General features: G+C 51.9%; 2 protein-coding genes across 6 annotated transcripts in view; one reads left to right on the forward strand and one right to left on the reverse strand.

The window, feature by feature from the left end:
- CCNJL (cyclin J like) overlaps positions 1 to 3234 on the forward strand; it is a 54421-nt gene extending 51187 nt beyond the window's left edge. For 4 of the 5 annotated variants that reach the window (XM_027607022.2, XM_027607025.2, XM_027607024.2 and 1 more), the window contains exon 6: positions 1108 to 3234. In XM_027607022.2, the coding sequence (XP_027462823.1) occupies positions 1108 to 1531 (424 nt within the window). In that variant the 3' untranslated portion in view covers positions 1532 to 3234. The remainder of the gene's footprint in view (positions 1 to 1107) is intronic. The other variant, XR_003522339.2, reaches the window with a different exon arrangement.
- Positions 3235 to 10805: 7571 nt separating this feature from the next.
- On the reverse strand, positions 10806 to 16563 carry FABP6 (fatty acid binding protein 6). The gene is made up of 4 exons (XM_027607026.1): positions 16400 to 16563; positions 15039 to 15214; positions 13462 to 13551; positions 10806 to 11029 (listed from the first exon to the last, which is right to left on the reverse strand). Exons 1-4 carry the CDS (start codon positions 16464 to 16466, stop codon positions 10976 to 10978), a joined length of 387 nt encoding a protein of 128 aa, XP_027462827.1. The 5' UTR covers positions 16467 to 16563; the 3' UTR covers positions 10806 to 10975.
- Positions 16564 to 17204: the final 641 nt, after the last annotated feature.

The raw sequence follows: 17204 nt of genomic DNA on the forward strand, positions 1-17204 counted from the left end.
CTCAGATATGGCCACAAAGCTGACCTCTTAGCCAGCCAAGCCCAGAGTGGCTTAACATTAGAGGCCACAGCCTCCTTGCACGGGTCCCTGGGAATACTGGGGAGGACATGTTGAGTGTATCAGAGAAGATGCATAAGGGCAACGTAGACCCAACACCATGAAACTGATATTAAAGGAGGAAGTATTCAGTGGTGATGGCAGGGAGGAGGCAAACCCCAGGCTGGCTGCACCCCGTCCCTCTTCCACCCAACAGGTGGCAGCACCTGCTAGATGCTGGCCCTACTCACCACAGGCCGGACCCTGGAAAGCGGCCTCTCAGCCTCCTGATGTGGGAAGCTTTGCTGGTAGCTAGCTGCCTCTGTCTCATTTCTCTGAACTGTCCACCCTGCTCCCTGGACCTTGTTTTAAAATCTTTGTTTGTTGAAGGTGCCCAAAGCCAGAGCATATGGTCTGGTGTGAACGCAGATAGGTGACCCCAGATGCTTAGCCACCAGCCCTGCCTCTTCACCAGGGTGGTGGCTCTGGGATGGCCACCTTCTCAGATCCACAGCCTCCCTGTGCTCCTGTCTTAACCTAAGTCTCTACCGGATTAATGGATTTATTTCAAAAAGCTTTATGGGAAGCTTTCTTTTTTTTTTTTTAGATGGAAATAAACCTGTTGATTCCCTTTTCAGAAGGTGAAACTTAGGCCCCAGGGGCAGCTTGCTTGAGATCTGTTGGGGGTGCCTCAAAGGCAGAGGTTGTGCTCATCAAGTGTTGGGCCCCTCCCTCCTGGAGCTTGCACTTGGCACCAGGAGCCAGGTGGTAACCCAGAAATTATCATCTGGGCGGTTGACTGCTGAGATGGGCAGTGTAGCAGCGTGGGGGACAGCGAGGCTAGTCTCGAGGGGCCAGAAGGGGTTTCCATAGGAAGTAGATCCAGGCTAAGGTCTGCGGTCTGAGTTTAGTCAGAAGAGAGCGTGGTGGTGGGGGGCAGCACTACAGACAGCATGGGCTGGGCGCAGCCCTGGGGTCACAGCACACAGATCTCAAATCCCACTTGGCATACTCAGGGGTCTGCTGCTGTGGCCTTTGACCTCAAGTCTCACCCAGGTCCTTTCCTTTCAGAGCTTATGACAACGTCTTCAAAGACGCTGTCGTGGTCAAGAGCCAGACCTTGGCAATGGTGCCCGGCACAACCCCCGCCCCCACCCAAGTGCTGTTCCAGCCGCCCGCCTACCCCACCCTCAGCCAGCCGGCGACGCCGGGCCTGGCCCAGTTCCAGACCCCCGTGCAGGACCTCTGCTTGGCCTATCGAGACTCGCTGCAGGCCCACCGCTCTGGGAGCCTGCTCTCAGGGGGCTCTGGCTCATCCCTCCACACACTGTACCCCACCCTCCAGCCCCTGGATGTGTGTCCCCTGTCCCTCCCTGCACCCCTCAGCATGCAGATGGCCATCACAGCCGAGCCCAGACACTGCCTCGCCACCACCTACGGAAGCAGCTACTTCAGCGGAAGCCATGCGTTCCCCACAGGCTGTTTCGACAGATAGAGCACCTCCGGGCCACAGAGGGAGGCCTTGGAAACCCACCTGGGCAGGGGAAGAGGACACAGATGAGGGGGGCTCAGCCGAGTGAGGCAGTGGGGAGGCCGTCCCCACAGAGCCTCATTGGCTTTGAACACAGAGGGTTCATATTCTTTTTAAACAAAGCCGACCCAGAGCAAAGCGGTCAATGACATCCCTCCCCCGAGAGAATTCCTCTGGAAAACGTCTTCCACATGTGCAGCTGGGGTGCAGGGGGACGGCTCAGCCACCATCCTCCAGAGGAGGGACCTGGTGGATTGAGAAAGACCTGGTGAGAGGCCAGGAGACGACACAGGATGCAGGCCACCAGTCCGCGAGCACGTCTGGCGTCCAGCATCAAAGACTTCTTTATTCCTTGCCAGTGGCAGCTACACTGAACAAGAAGGGACTGCCTGATGTCTTCTCAGGACCCCCAGCAGAGGCCGACTTGGGTGCTCCTTCTCTGGCTCCGTACCGAGGAGCCTGCGTGTGTTTAAGCCTGAGTGTCGCCTTCCGAGGCATGGTGGGTGGCTGTCTTGCCTTTGTTGTCCAACCTAAAACCTTATTTGGCCTTTTAGATATTTCACATGCTGCTGCTTCCCGAAGTGACCTAGCTTTCTGTTCAGTAACATATCTTGTTTACATACTGTATCAGGGATTTTGTGATACTTGAAAATTCCTTACGAGAAAAAAAGGTTGATTGCCATCCCACGCAAGGGCTCTCGGTTCGAACCCAGCTTGTAACAGCAGAGCTCCTTTTTCAAAAGCATATGGTTGGGGAGAGCCACTTTCCAGGCTCTTGGTTCCGGAAGATTCCGTATCTTGGATGCTGTGTTCACCTGTAGAACTTCAGCAACCACCCAGAGGAAAAGGTGGTTGAAGGGTAGACAAAGGTTTACAACTAACACCGCCCACCTCCCTCCACCATGGGCTTACGGTGCGTGAAGTTAAACCCAGCCTTGGCTTTGAGTTCAGCTCACAGGGAAGGCTAAACTTGTGGAATATTGGCTTCATGCCGGCTGGATTTGGGGAGTGGGGCACGTACGTGGGTATATGTCACAACCACTGACAGGCAAGCGGTGGGTTAGATCGAAAGCCAGTATTTGGGTCCCTGCAGCGACTGGGCTCTCAGGAAGACTCTTATAACCATGTGCAATATGTTTTTATTCTGACTCATGGCTTGTGCTCATTGTATTTTTTTTTTTTTTTGGTTCGGGATCAGGGGGACACATTGTTCACCCATCAGAACTGGGAGGTGCAAAGAACCACAGAAGCATTTTTTGTTTGTTTGTTTGAAAAAGAACCCATCTTGGTTTTTTTGGCTTATGTGCCAGTCCAGGAGACTGGCTCGGACACTGGCAGGGAGGCGGCTGCGTGCTGCTCAGTTGGATCCGAAGGTGATTTTCAGAGTGAATGGAAGCTTCGGCATAGAAGCAGAAGAGGAGGTGACGGGGATAAGGCGCTGCTGCCACTTTGTCCCATGAGTGTGGAAAAACTACATGTTCGTTTGTTGCTTTTCTTTTTTTCCTTTGCCAACCTCCTTCTATTTATGTGAGACTGGTTTGGATTCCAAGTTAATGTGTCTGTTCTGGGACTGGGGCTTGTGAGGGGCCCCCCAGTAGAGCCTCACAGCCAGCCCAGCACCCAGAAAAAGACGTCCTGCAATAAACATAACATATCACCTGCTCTTGGTCTCTGTGCCCTTCCTGCCCTTGTCCTCTCAGCCAGCCCCGGGGGTGTCTCCACTCCCGCCGGGAGGTTGCGGTGGGGGGGGGGGGCAACACAAGACTGGCCCCCGTGGAGCTGGGTGCTGCCCCCCGAGTTGGGCAGCCGAGTTGTCCCCGGGCCTCCCTGGGGACACCCATGCCAGGAGTAAGGCTCAACATCCGGCTCTTGGTACCCACTATTGGTCAAGGTTCTCTCTCCACAGAAACAGCACCCATTATATACATAGCCAGAGAGATTTATTGTAAAGAATTGGCTCACACGGTTGGGGCTGACAGGTCAGGAATTTGGAGGGCAGGCCAGCAGGCTGGAAATGCAGGTAAGAGTTGATGTTTCAATGGAGTCCAGAATCTGTAGGGCAAGCCAGAAACTCAGGACTTCTGTGACAGTCTTTGGGGAGAATTCCTTCTCCAGGGAAACTGTTTTTGCTCTTAGAGCCCTCACCTGACTGCATGAGGAGCCCCCCCCCACACACATCCCCCCAACACACAGAGAGAGTAGTCTCCTATACTTAAGGCTTACTGATCGTAAATGTTAATCACATCTACAAAATGCCTTCATGGCAACATCTGGACTAGTGTTTGACTAAACCACTGTGCGCCACAGCCTCGCCAAGCTACCACATACAATTCACCACAACCACTTACTAGCTGTCAGGAGGCAGTTGACTCAACTGCTCTGGGCCTCAGTCTTCTCACCTGTTGAAATGGGGGTGATAACACTTGCCTCGTAGGGTTCTCAGGAGGATTAAGCAACATAATGCACGTCAAAACCAAACATAAATTCTTCTTCAGGATGCACCATTATTTTATGTACCAGTAAGAAGAATTAAAGAAAAACTTGCCAACTAAACCAGGGCACAGGGTTTAAGAGACTGCTGATTAAATATTGCATTCTTATTTCAGGAGGGTTAAAAAGTAAACATATGTGTACCATAGAATCAATGGAAGATGGTGTCAGCTGTTACGGAAAGTGTCAGACTCTTTCTGAAAGGAAAAAGAGCCCCACCCTCCACTTTCTCAGGTTCCTGCAGGAGAACCATCCAGGGGACACGGTGTCAGTGTGGAGCTGAGTGGTTCTCTCGAAACACGGATGCCTTTAGTGAGGACGGGGAGGTGTGGGAAGAAACACGTTCAGGGTGTGAAGCTGAGGTCGGGGCCCCGGAACTGGGGCAGTACTCCCCATCTGCCATGTGCAGGCAAGACAGGAGGAGGCTCTAGATTGGGGGGATTTGATGGTAAGGCAAGTCGTGGATTTACCAAGAACACCCACTTCAATATCCCTCTGTCTTTAGGCCTCAGTTTCTCCACCTATTAATGTAGAGATGGTTGAGTTGTGTGGTTTTGAGCTGAAGAGGGAAACAGAGCCACAGAGGCCCTAGGCTTCTGCCTTCCTTCAACCCAAGGGATCCGCTCGTACTTCTCCCACACATGGTGTTCCGTCTTAGATTTTGTTTGTGCCCGTGCTGGGCAGTAGTTTTGAAAGCTTGAAAAAGCACAGAGACAGCTTTAAAGGCCGCTCCGGGGCAGACAGCTATTTCAGTACAGAGATTTTCAAACTTGAGCAAGCTGCAAATGACCTGGAGTCTTCCCCAGAGGAGTGGGGCCTGGGAGTCTGCATTTTTAGCTGGCTTCCGGGTGACTCAGATGCGTGGGGTTTTTTTGATGTTCCAGCAGAGGACTTCATGCAGGACCTGGTTTCCAGCCCGAAGGACAGAGTGAGGACATCCCAGTCTGAATTTCTGAACTACCTGAGTTCTAGACATAGACCTGACCTTGTTCCGAACTTAGCTGTTTTTAATTCTATGCAGTATTTCTTTAGCCAAGCCATGTGAAGGCTTGGGACAGCCTGCTTCCTCAGGTTTAACATCATAAGTGCCTAGATTAGGGTTGGGGTCAAAGTTCCACTTCCTCATGCCCTAGGGGTTCAAAGTCCACCCCTCCAGAGCCACCTGTTCTGTCACCTACTTGCTCGGCTCCCTTCAGCCTTTCTATCTGCGATTCTCAACCGGGCTCATTCTTGCCCCCTAGAGGACATTTGGTAATGTCTGGAGACATTTTTGTCTGTCACCACTGGGGTGGGGGGATGGCAGGCATATAGTGGGAAGAGGTCAGGGACGCTGCTGAACATCCTACAGCCTAGGACGACCCCCCAAAAAAGAACTGTCAAGTCCCAAATAGCAGTAGCAAGATTAAGAAGCCTCAACACGTGTTAGCTCCCAAAGAGGTCTCTGTAAGAACCCTGGTCACTCATTACTCTTTATTTTCTTCATAGTTGTTAAAGCCATGTGAAATGATCTTGTTAGTTTGCTTGCTCGGTTTGATGTTTATGCCCTCAGCTATTTTCCCCCAGTAGAACATGAAGAATATTACCACTTCGTGAGGGTGGCATGAATCATAGGTGTTGGCATTTATTAAGCATTTACTGTGTACAAAGTGCTATGCTAAGGAATTTGCTCCTATTGTTGATAATCATCCTAGTAACCCTATAATGTAGGAACTATTATTAGCTTGTACAGATCAGAGAACAGGGGCATGGAGAGGTTATTTGCAGTGGGGACCTCAAACCCCGGCAGTCTGAATCTGCCCCGCCGCTTTGTAGTACCTCAGTCAAGGGCTTTGAATGAGTAAAAGGCTCTGTGATGGTCCCAGCTGGCCACCTCGCTCACCTGGTGGGGAAGACATGACAGGATAATGGATACTTGTTCATAAAAGAAAAGGGTTGCCAGGCATTCGTGCTCCTGATTTACGGCGTGGCAGGCGTGCTCTCGGAGCGCACTCACCAACAGACAGAAATACAGAAACAGCTTCTTGCATACCTGCCCCAGGCTACCGTGATTCACCACTCCATCTGTCTGCCCCCAGCAGGCTCGGATGTGGGAGGGGTTCCCTGAACCCCATCTGTGAAGGTGGAGATCTGGGACCAGGCTTGGGGCTTCCCCAGAGCATCCCCTGGGAGGGACCCTGCCTCTGGGCTGGCTTTGGCAGTCCCTGGCCCCACGAGCCTAGGAAAGAATCTTACCAGTCCTCATTCACCTCATTCTCTGTTCCTCAGGGAAGACCTTTGTGACTTGAATTTCAGCAGAAAGGCCATAGCATTTCGCAGGAGTCTCAAGTCCAGATGCCCACCAGGACCAGGCAGGTAATGTAGTGAACCCAGCCGGGTGACTGAGACAGCGTGATGTGGTGACTACTGCATTGAAACCAGTGTCTCCCTAGAGGATATGGCTTCTCCTCAGCTCTGGTCAATTATTACCTTTCAGGGGCGTAAGCTCTGCAGTGCTGAACTTTCAGATTTCCAGAACAAGTGGAAATCTGTCCTTCCTAGGAAACCTACTAATTTTTCATTTAATTTAAAATTAAATTTAAAAAATTCTTAACACAATAGATGACCAATAAAATACATTGTAAGTCAGAATAGTTCTTGGGCTGGAAGCATGAAAGTTCTAGTATATAGGCAAGAGCATTGGGCCTCAAAGGTGGAAGGTCTGAGTTTGTCTGCTCTTAGCTAGATGAACTTGGAAAAAGCCACCTCTCCTCTCTGAGCCTCTGTCTCCTCATTTATAAGGTGGGAAGGCTATCAGCTTGGGTTTATGATAACTAAGCATGGAATGTATAGTATCTTTCAACAATGAGTTCTATGAGAAAGAGTATAAATAAGTGGGACACAGGTGAGTCTCTGGGCTTCATTTCTGACCTAGCTCTAGCTTCTAAGGAAGAACTCGAGTGGTCTGGCTTCTGCTGGGCCGGCTCTGACCAGTATTTCAGGCTGCTGCCCTGGCCAGGGACACAATGGGCAGGGTATATAGGAAGTCATGCTTTCTGCAAAAATGGGAGGATTGGGACCCGGAATTGTCTCCAAAGTCATGTGTGGCTGGGGAGCATTTCACAGTGACAGGTCTCTGGTCTTCATCCCTAAGAGTACAGTTCAGGAGGATTGGGGTAGGGTCGGGGCTATTCTTTTAAGAGGACCCTCAGGAGATGCTCATGCACAGCCAGGTTTGCACCCTTCTCCCTGCTCTAAATGCTCTGACCCTGTGTGTGCCCGTTCTCCCAGTAGAACCTCCAAGAAAGGCCCTTATAGCTGTTTAATGAGCACTTACGATGTTCCAGGGCCTGTATTTGACACTTTGCTCATGCTCTCTCACTCAAGAGCTGGTATTATTACCAGAATTTTCCAGACAAAGACACTGGGGTTCAGGAAGGCTTAAGGTCTCAATATGCGCAAGTGGTAGGAATTGGCTTCAAATTTAGAAATGCCTGACTGAGGAGCCCATGTAGCCTCCAATGCCTTGTCACCCCTAGATGACACATACACTCGGCCACCAAAGCCCAATCACTCAAGCCCAATCACTCAGGATCTCACTGCCCGCCCTTCGCCCCGCCCCCCAGCAGACACGCCCACTTTGGTGTTCTCGGGGCCGCCGGTGGGAGGTGGAGCGCCACCTAGTGGTGATCTTTATTTTTTTAAAAGATTTTATTTATTTATTTCAGAGAGAGAGAGAATGAGAGATAGAAAGCACGAGAGGGAAGAGGGTCAGAGGGAGAAGCAGACTCCCTGCTGAACAGGGAGCCCGATGCGGGACTCGATCCCGGGACTCCAGGATCATGACCTGAGCGGAAGGCAGTCGCTTAACCAACTGAGCCACCCAGGTGCCCTAGTGGTGATCTTTAAAGATGCTTTGGTAAGCCGCTGCTTTCTCCAGATGAGCTTGGTGGAGGCGAGCAGTTGCCCCACAGAGTGAAAGAGATGACTCGCAAGGGTCAGAATGAAAGTCACGAAGAGCCTGGGGTACAGGGCCTCCGAACTGAGGCATGTGGAGTGGGGAGTCACTATAGCATCTCGAACAATGCAGCAAAATGGTGAAGCTCCTCTAACTTCTAGGAAGCCGTGGACATGGGTTTTTACCCTTTATCCTTGCAACTCCCCTGTGACCCAGGAAGGAAAGGTCTTCTTGGTCCATTTTGCACACGGACAAGGTAAGACTCACCGAAAGCCAGCAGCTTGGGCACGTGCCTTGAGTCAGTGAAGGAGGCAGCTAACCCTCTCATCACGCTGGTTGAGAATGATGGTGGTGATGGTGGAGGTGATGGTGGCTGGTCATGGCGGCAGCTGCTAATATTTAGTGAGCTTGTAGCATCACAGCTCTGTAGGTAAGTACAGTTATTATCCCCACTTTCAGGTGAGGAAACTGGCTCAGAGGAATGGGTGAACTTACCCCAAGGGGACACAGCTTCTAGGCAGTGGAAGAGGGATTCAAACCCTGGCAACACGTGTCCCCAGAGTCAAAGCTCTTAACCCCTGTCCCTTCTACTAGCTGAGGAAGCCTCCCTGCCAAGATGCCAGCAAAATGGATGCTTTACTCCAGCTCCCCTTACTCCATCCACCCCCCCCATAAGCTGGACTGAGAAGCCGTGGCCTCCATCAGGTGGCAATACCCAAACCCACATTATTCTCAGAGACCCTCTCTGCCATGTGACCGTGGGCAAATGTCTTCCCCTCTCTGAGCTGCTGTTTCCATATCTGTGAAATAGAGTTTAAACTAGTTGAGCTCCGAGGTCCTGCTATTCTATGCGTCTGTGACTCTATAACAAGACTGGCTTAAGAATTTCTCCCCTGCTAACAATTTGAATTTGTCCTTGAATCAGTTGCCAAAGAAAAAAACAGTCTCTGTCCTCTCCTCTCTCCGCCTCCCTCTCTCCCCTCCCCCTTTCCTCTCTTCTCTCCCCTCTCCCTTCCTCCTCCTCCCTCTTTCTCTCAGTCTCTCAATTTTCAGCCTAATTATGGTTAACTCTGTTATTTAGAGACTTATTATCCAAGCTCATTATGAGTAATTATTCAGTCTGGAGGGGAAACAGCAACACTGCTAGTTTAATTTAATGCTTACCTAGTTCACTTAATTAGCAATAAGTCTTGGCAAAACGATGGAATGCACGGGGTCCTGGCTTGGTGGGGGTTGGGGGGAGGCTGAGTGCTGTTCTTGGGAAGATAAACAAGTTCTAGGGCAGAATGTGGGAGGAGGCAGGAGGGAGCAGCCTGTAAGCGGGGTCGTGCCACCTGTTCAGGCTGAGGATGGCCTGTGACAGTGAAAGGTTGTTCATTACACGGGCTGGAAGGGCCTTGGGTCAGGTAGCACTTATGAGGCACCTGCTGTGTGCTAGACCCTGTGCAAGGCACTGAGCAAACCTTATTTCTAATGCCCCATATCTGGGACTTGGGCATTCAAGGTAATTTAGATAATCAGCTCTCATAGCAAGTACGTTCTCTTTTCAGTAGCCTTGCAGTAATTTTGGTTCTGCCAAGGACAGTGTGGCCCATTTAATGCTGCTGTGTCTGTTACATCTCTGTCTTCACTTAGGGAGGCCACAGGCTCGGGGCTTTGGGCAGGCAGCAGGATCTAGCTGTTGTTCAGCTTTGGCTTTTTTGATAGTTTTCATCTACTTATGGCAAATGATGTTGAAATATAGAAGTGATCTAAAGTTTCCATTGCAGCAAAAATAAGTGAATTGTCAGACAGAAAAATATGGGGTAAGAAGGCAGGGTAGGGTCCTTGCCAAGGAGGAAGGAGAATGGAAAAGAGGACCGTTAAGTGCTCTGGGTTAGGGATTATCTAGCCAGGGGGCAAGCTGCCACCCCCCGCCCCACTCCCGTGCCCTGGAGAGACAAATAAGCAGGCAGGGACGACCCAAAGGCTGCCTCAGAATCCTGGACCCAGCTCCAAGCACCCACTAGGAGGTCAGAATGACCCTCCCGACCGCCATCCCCGGCCAGCCAAAGCCCCTCACAGTTTCTCCCAGGCAGCGCTGTCCAAGTGAGGACATCCCAGGCCCTTCTTGTCCCTCTTGTCACTCCCATGGCCCCTTTGCCGTATAATACTCTCTCATTTCTCCTCAGTCCCTCATTGGTCCTCCTGGCCCCCTGTTGTACCAGTGGGTAAACTGAGGCCCAGAAGGATGCTTCCACAGTCGATTAACAGCAGAGCCACGGCCATGCCAAAACACCTTTCTGGCCAAGTTCTGGTGTCTTCCTCCTTCATCTGCCAGCCTTGGAGCCCAGCCGCAGGGCCCTCTCCTGGAAGTGCCACTCCTCCTACCCACCATCTGATACACCTGTCCTGTGGCCCACATGAGAGTCGGTGTGTTAAAGGAGCCCTGTGTCTCTACCCACAGAGAGGTGGGTAGCAAGGTGGGGCAAGGGTGCACGGAAATGTGCCCACCGTGCTTCTTGAAACACCAGGGGGCCAGGAGTATTTCAGTCCACATTCAAGCCTCCCTCTGCCATGTTGCAGAGCCCACAGGGGTCTCAGGGCCAAGGTTTGGCCTGTGTAGCCATCCTTGGGCCTTTCCCACCCCTACCCAGCTAGAAACTGCCCAAAACACCAAAAAACAAAAACAAAGACAAAGGGGTTTGGACAAACAGAATGTCTGTTCTTTTTTTTTTTTTTAAGATTTTGTTTATTTATTTGACAGACAGAGACAGCGAGAGCAGGAACACAAGCAGTGGGAGTGGGAGAGGGAGAAGCAGGCTGCCCCCACCCGCAGGAGGGAGCCCGATGCGGGACTCGATCCCAGAACCCCAGGATCATGACCTGAGCCGAAGACAGACGCTTAACAACTAAACCACCCAGGCACCTTGGAATGTCTGTTCTTATCCCAGCTTTCCTGGTGGCTCTGTGCACCACCCTCCGCAAGAACCCCGCCTGGTTGCTCAGGCCAGCCTCTTGCTTACACGCTCATAGGTCACGCCTCCGATGGTGGAGATCTGAAAGAAGCAGCCAGAACAGAGGGAGTCAGTGCAGGGGCCCCTAAGTGAGATGGAGCACAACTGGGGGAAGATAGGCCTTCAGTCCCAGACCTGAGTGGAAGTGAGCAGGTTGCACCACTTCTCTGAGCCTCAGTTTCCCAATTTGTTATGCGAGCCCCTGTGTAGACTCAGTATGGCAAAAGTGCTAAACAGATGTTAGGGGTGATGTGGCTCTTCATATTGTAACCTTCCATCTGTCCACTGAAATGCACCTACTCTGGGCACTTCCCTTGTGTTATCCCATTTAGTTCTCCCAACAACACAGTAGGGTTGTACCCATTGTACAGATGAGAACACTGAAGTCTAGAGGAGTCAAGTAATCCCTTTAAGATCTAGAGGCCACACTCAACCTCTGCACCACACAGCATTTATGGGACACCTGTTCTTGGTGATAGAGTCCCTGCCCCGGGGGAAGGCAGGCAAGGGGGTGCTGTTCAGTGAAGGTGCTGTCCTATGTCCTGGGCTCGAGGCCCTCGAGACCCACTGTCAGGGGGCATGCAAGTATCATGAGTTGATCCTGATAGCCAGCAGAAGAGGCAGCCTTCTCACAGGAAGTGGGTGGGTGGCAAATGGCGTCTTTGTGAGCAGTTCTGTCAAGGGTGGCAGTGTGAAGTGATGGGTGATTTGCACCTGGAGCAAGACGGAGTAGAGGGGGAGCTGCGAGCAGGCAGGATGCTAGGACTTGGTCTAGAGCGATGATGAGAGCATGGCGAGGGGTGCTCGTGTTGGCCTGGAGAGGGAGGAGGCGTGCCCACCGAATACACGCCCTGTTGGTAGAAAAGGACAGAGGTGTCCAGGATGATTCTGGGCCTCTAGGAAGAGGAGACGTGCAACCAAAACAGCTTCTCTCTGGCACCTAATCCGTGCGCATGCCTGTGCCTTGTGTATGCATGCATATGTACAGGTGTGTGTGTGTGTGTGTGTGTGTGTGTGTGTGTGTGTGTGTGTGTGTGTGTGTGTGTGTGACAACCCTGAACTCTGGGCACTGCTCACACCACACAGGCTCCATGGTCAGGGGCCTCTAGGCGTCAGGAAACAGGTTTCTTCAGTTTGGGAAGATTGATGCTCCTGTTGGGCGCAAACCTGCTTCTGGTTCTCTTACCCTGGGTGCTCCCCACACAACTCACAGGCGGGGAGCTTTGCTTCTGGGAGTCAGAACCCACTGGCTGACATTTAATGTAAAAATGTGTCCAGAGCTTTTATCAGATTTTCTAAGAGGTCAATTTCTATCCAGGAAAAAAATGGATAGTCATTTATGTTCTTTTATATATATATATTTTTTTTAAATACTGTGCATCTCTTCATTTTTAGGTCTTGTGTGTGTGTGTGTGTTTGTTGTTGTTGTTGTTAATTAAAGACCCACTGGCCTGGGCAGAGCTGGCGGAGAGCCTAGTCTAGAAGTCAGCCAGTGGGACCTGCCTCCACCACAAACTAGCTGTGGGGCTTTGGACAAGTTACTTGTTCTCTCTGAGCCTCAATGGCCTCTCTGTAAAATGGGAATAATGGGAGGTCCCTGAGTCTCTTGGGCCTCTAGACTGCGTTTGAGATGAGGAAAACAAGGAAACAAGAGGGGGAGAGAGGGGAGGGGGGCAAGGGGGTGGCAAACCCTCCCTCCCTCATCACGTCCCTTCTGAGAGCCTTGGGGGGTAGACTGGACCCCAGGGAGCTCTGGCCCAGGACATGGGCTCACAAGGGGAGAATGAAGTGTGGAAGAGCCTACTTTTTGCTTTTAACTTCACATCCATTTCTTTCACCTGGGGAAAATTCTGGAGCCCCGAGGGAAGAAACAGAAGGGAGGTGAAGGGAGAGCAGCACCTCCAATCTGTGCTTATAGAGCACCAAGTGTGGGAAGGGTCCAGCCGCAGATGTGTGTTAGTTAGCCCTGCCAGCATTTTTTAAAAGGTTTAATTCACTGCCAACATTTAGTAGTCTGGAGGTTTCACAGAGAAGTGCAAAGTTCCAGCTTCTCTTGAAAAATCAGAAGATCTAGCAGAAAGAGCCTGAAGTCCCTTGGGGAGGTGGAGCAGCATGGTGGCTGCCCTTGCGGGGCCCACCCAGACTCCCCCCTTCATTTAAACTCTGGGGTGGGTTCCAGGGGCTTCCACGCTTGGGCCCCTGAGGCAGCAGAGTCCCTGCCGAGCATCAGTTGCCAGCACTGTCAGAGATGCTGGGTGCCCTCCAGCTAACCACTCAGCTCCCAGCACCTCAGTGTCCTCACCTGGAAGATGCAGAGAAAAAGCCCTACCTAGCAGGTGATCGTGAAGGTCGAACGAGACGATGTCCCCCAGGCGCTCAGCACAGAGCCTGGCATGTGGGAAGTGCCCTGAGAGCCAGGGCTGGAGGCAGGAAAGTGTCCTGATCATTGTCCCAGGAACCAGCAAGACACTCACCTCCACCAGCCTGTCGCCCACGATCTCCGAGGTCTGGCGATAGTTGGGGAACTCCACCGATATCTTCCCACCCTCCATGTGCACAGTGGCCTGGAAGCGAAGCATAACACTGAACCTGAGCCGGCAGAGGCCCCCAAACGCAAGCCAGCCCCCAAGGGAGGAAGGGCTACCCACAGCGCCCCCTGCAGTCCCCTCTGGGATTTAACTTGCCTTGGAGATACAGGATGACATAGATCCACAGGTACAGACAACATGCACAAGTCACTCAACCTTATTGTGCCTCAGCTTTCTCACCTCTAAAATGAGGGTAGTAACTGTACCTCCTTCAGAGTTCTTAGGAGGATTGAAGGATTTCTTAGGACATATGGAAAGTACTTAGAACAGTGCCCGGCCCGGGATCAGTGCTCCTTGTTAACTGTGGGTTTGGTTATGATCCTCATTGTTAGGATGATGATGATGTCATGCAGAATGTGGACCGCAGCATTGTTTGTAATTGTAAACAACCTAAGTAGCCGTCCAGACTCTCCACCGGTAAGTAACTTCAATATCTATCAACCAGGGAGTGTGAAAGGAATGATAGCATTTCCATACTAAAAGATGCTGTGCAAGCAGTAAAAACAATAAGGCAAATCGATCTGTGCTGACACAGAACGAGATCCTGAGAAACTGTTAAATTGTTAAAACCCACAAGTGACAGAAGATGAACATTAGGACCACTTATTCTCTACTGTGGCAGCCTAAGGAGCAGAGTAGTCATGGTCATGGCTGGGGGCAATAGAAGGGACCCAGAGTCGGTGGAAGATCTGCGGGACCAGGCTGGGTAGGAGAGGACAGTCACCTTTTACTTCTTTCTTACGTAAGATTGTGGTTTCGAACCCATGCGAGTCCGATTCTAGGGCTGTGCTTCTCTAGGCTACAATGGAAGGCAGCCTGAGCAAAGGGTTATGCTCTCTGAAGCCAGGCTGCCTGGGTGTGGAGGTCTGCCTGTGCTGTGTGACCCGGCAAGCCACTGAACCCCATGGCTCAGCCTAACTCCCTCATCTGTAAAATGGGATAGTAACTGCTGCGACTTCGTAGGATGCACTGCAGTAACATGTGTGAAGTATTCAGTAGGTGTCTGGGATATATTAAGTGCAAGTGTTAACAATTTTTATTTATTTTTATTTTTTTATTTTTAAAGATTTTATTTATTTGTCAGAGAGAAAGAGGGAGAGAGCACAAGCAGTGGCAGGCAGAGAGAGAAGCAGGCTCCCCGCTGAGCAAGGAGCCGGATGCGGGACTCGATCCCAGGACCCCGGGATCATGACCTCAGCCAAAGGCAGACGCTTAACGACTGAGTCACCCAAGCGTCCCAAGTGTTAACAATTTTTAACAGTTGCGTTACAGTGTCTATTATTCACTATAGCATTAAGAACCCGGAGTGATTAACTTGCTGAGTAACTCAAGCGCTTAAGGCTGGAGGCTAGACTCTAGAACCGAGCCTCAGCTTGGGGTGCAGCCCCAAGGGGACAGGCTTGAGACCAAGAAGTTAGTCAGCGGCTTGGGGAAGGAGGGCGGGGCGGCCAGTGGCCTCTCACCTTGAACTTTTTGCCGCCCATGGTCTCCATGTCACACTCCTTGCCGATGGTGAACTTGTTGGTCATGGAGTGGCCGTTCGGGTAGTGCTGGGACCAGGTGAAGTTCTGCCCGTCCTGCTGCACCTCCGTGACAGTCTTGAAGTTTCGGCCCTTTTCGATAGCATCGCTGGGGAGCCCTGGCCCAGGGACAAGTAGAGCGGCATGTAAGAGGGGCTTACAACCTGTGGCTCTGGGAGAAGGCTTTCCTCCCTGGTGGCTGGCTAGCCTGATGGTTAGGAGCACAAATCCCAGTTCTACCATGAACCATGAGCTGGGATGCGTCACTACCTCTCTGAGCCTCAGTGTTCCCATCAACAAAATGGGGGTAATAAGGCCCATTTCACAAGGCTGTTGTGAGGAGGAAGTTAAAGTGATTGTGTCTTATAAAACTCCTGGCATGTAACTGACAACAAGTACTAACTGTTCTTCTGATAGCACCAAAACACAAACACAGCAGACACGGCCAAGCTCACCAAGCCCTAGGATGAATGGGACCAGTGAGACTGCCTTCTAACCCTGGTGTTTCACAGATGAGGCAGGGAAGACCCAGAGCAGGAAAGGGGCTTCCCAGCATCTCTGTGGAGGCTAACAGCAGAACCAGATCTACCATGGAGACTTGCGCCCTTCCAATTCCACGAGACTGTTGTAGGTCAAGCCAAGTCACTGTTCCTTCAGGGCCACTCCCAATAATTGACTCAGAGGGCTCTTGTCTCCCCAAGGCCCCTGCTTTCAGGGCCTCTCAGATCCCCTGGGACCGTCCTCTGACTCTTGACAATGGCACTGCCTCTGACTTAGAGAGTGCCCCAAGATTTCTGCAGGACTGTCAGGGCCACTGTCCCCTGGGTTCCTCACAATCGGTGCTGCAAATGGAGCAGTGAAGAGGAGCGGCATCGCTGACCTCAGCCCACAGTTCCTAGCGCAGTAAGAGGCCCGCGTTTGTTGAATGGCCAAATGAGTGCATGGCTTGTCAAACCTGGCCTCTATAGTAATCCCTTGGTCACCTCTCCCCAGGCACCACTCATCCTCTCATCATTGGGTCCTGGGTGCTAATGGTCTCTGCCCCTAATTTACAGTGTGACCTTGCGCACGTCATGCTGAGGCACCCCATCAGGAACGTCAGGTTGGCCCTTACCTATAGCAGGTGTTCAATATATGTCTTGAATGAATGAACGAGCCAGTCAAGCCTGCACCTCACCAACTACTGGCTTTGTGACCTTGGACTAGTAACTCAGCTTCTCTGGGCCTCAAGGAGTTTGGGTTGGTGGCCCCAAACTGGCTGTGACAAACTAGCCCAGGGAAGGGGTCTTCGTGCACTCACTCACCGAGGCTCTTCATGAACTCGTCGTAATTCTTGTCACTCTCGAACTCGTACTTGCCATTGAAGGCCATGCTGCTGGGAGAGCCGGAGGCCGCAAGGCAGGGGGTTGAGGAAGAAGGATCGTGGTGCTGAGGGGCCCGGTGCCCCAGCTTATAAACTCTGCCACACGCTGGGGCTTGGGCCCTAAGTCACCCCACCTCCTCCTCCAGCCCTGAAGAGGAAGCATTGCCTGTTTTATGACGGGGGCAGGACCCAGCGGAGCAGAACACTGAGGTTATTCACCCAGGGGAGTGCTGGCTGCAGGCCCTTTGCCACTCCCAGCAAGGGCGATGGCAATGCCAGAGTGTTCGAGGTCTCAGCCGCCTCTGCCCTCCCTCCCTCCCTTCGTCCTTGCCCTGCCCTCCAGCCACGCTCGCCTCACCCCTTATTTACTTGTCCACCCCCTCATTCATCGACCAAAGCGCATCGAGCACCTGCTGCATGCGGGGCTGGTACCAAGGCCACACGGATGAATGAGACATACACCCTCCCCCCAAAGAGCTTCCAGTCTAGTCTGGAGACGAAACACAGGCCTGCAGAGAACCCTCGTGCAGGCAGGATGTGATGAGTCCCAAGACAAATGCAGATGCATGGCCTGAGGCACAGGGAAGGAGCAGGGGGGCAGCTGGGGGCCGGGATATCTTTGCATAGGCGATGGCATTTGATGCTGGTCTGGAAGGATGTTTAGAGAAACAGAGGGTTGGAGAAGGCAGGGAATACAGGGAGACAACAGTAGGATGAGGGAACAGTGTGACGAAGGTGGGAAGGGC

This window comes from Zalophus californianus, chromosome 5 (assembly GCF_009762305.2).
Source record: "Zalophus californianus isolate mZalCal1 chromosome 5, mZalCal1.pri.v2, whole genome shotgun sequence".
NCBI classification, from domain to species: domain Eukaryota; kingdom Metazoa; phylum Chordata; class Mammalia; order Carnivora; family Otariidae; genus Zalophus; species Zalophus californianus.

Coding starts and splice junctions, on each gene's coding strand:
- FABP6 (XM_027607026.1), bottom strand. CDS start 16,466: ATGGCCTTCAATGGCAAGTACGAGTTCGAGAGTGACAAGAATTACGAC. Junction 15,215..16,399: donor CGAGTTCATGAAGAGCCTCG/GTGAGTGAGTGC, acceptor TCCCTGGGCCAG/GGCTCCCCAGCGATGCTATC. Junction 11,030..13,461: donor TGGGCGACAGGCTGGTGGAG/GTGAGTGTCTTG, acceptor TGCTTCTTTCAG/ATCTCCACCATCGGAGGCGT.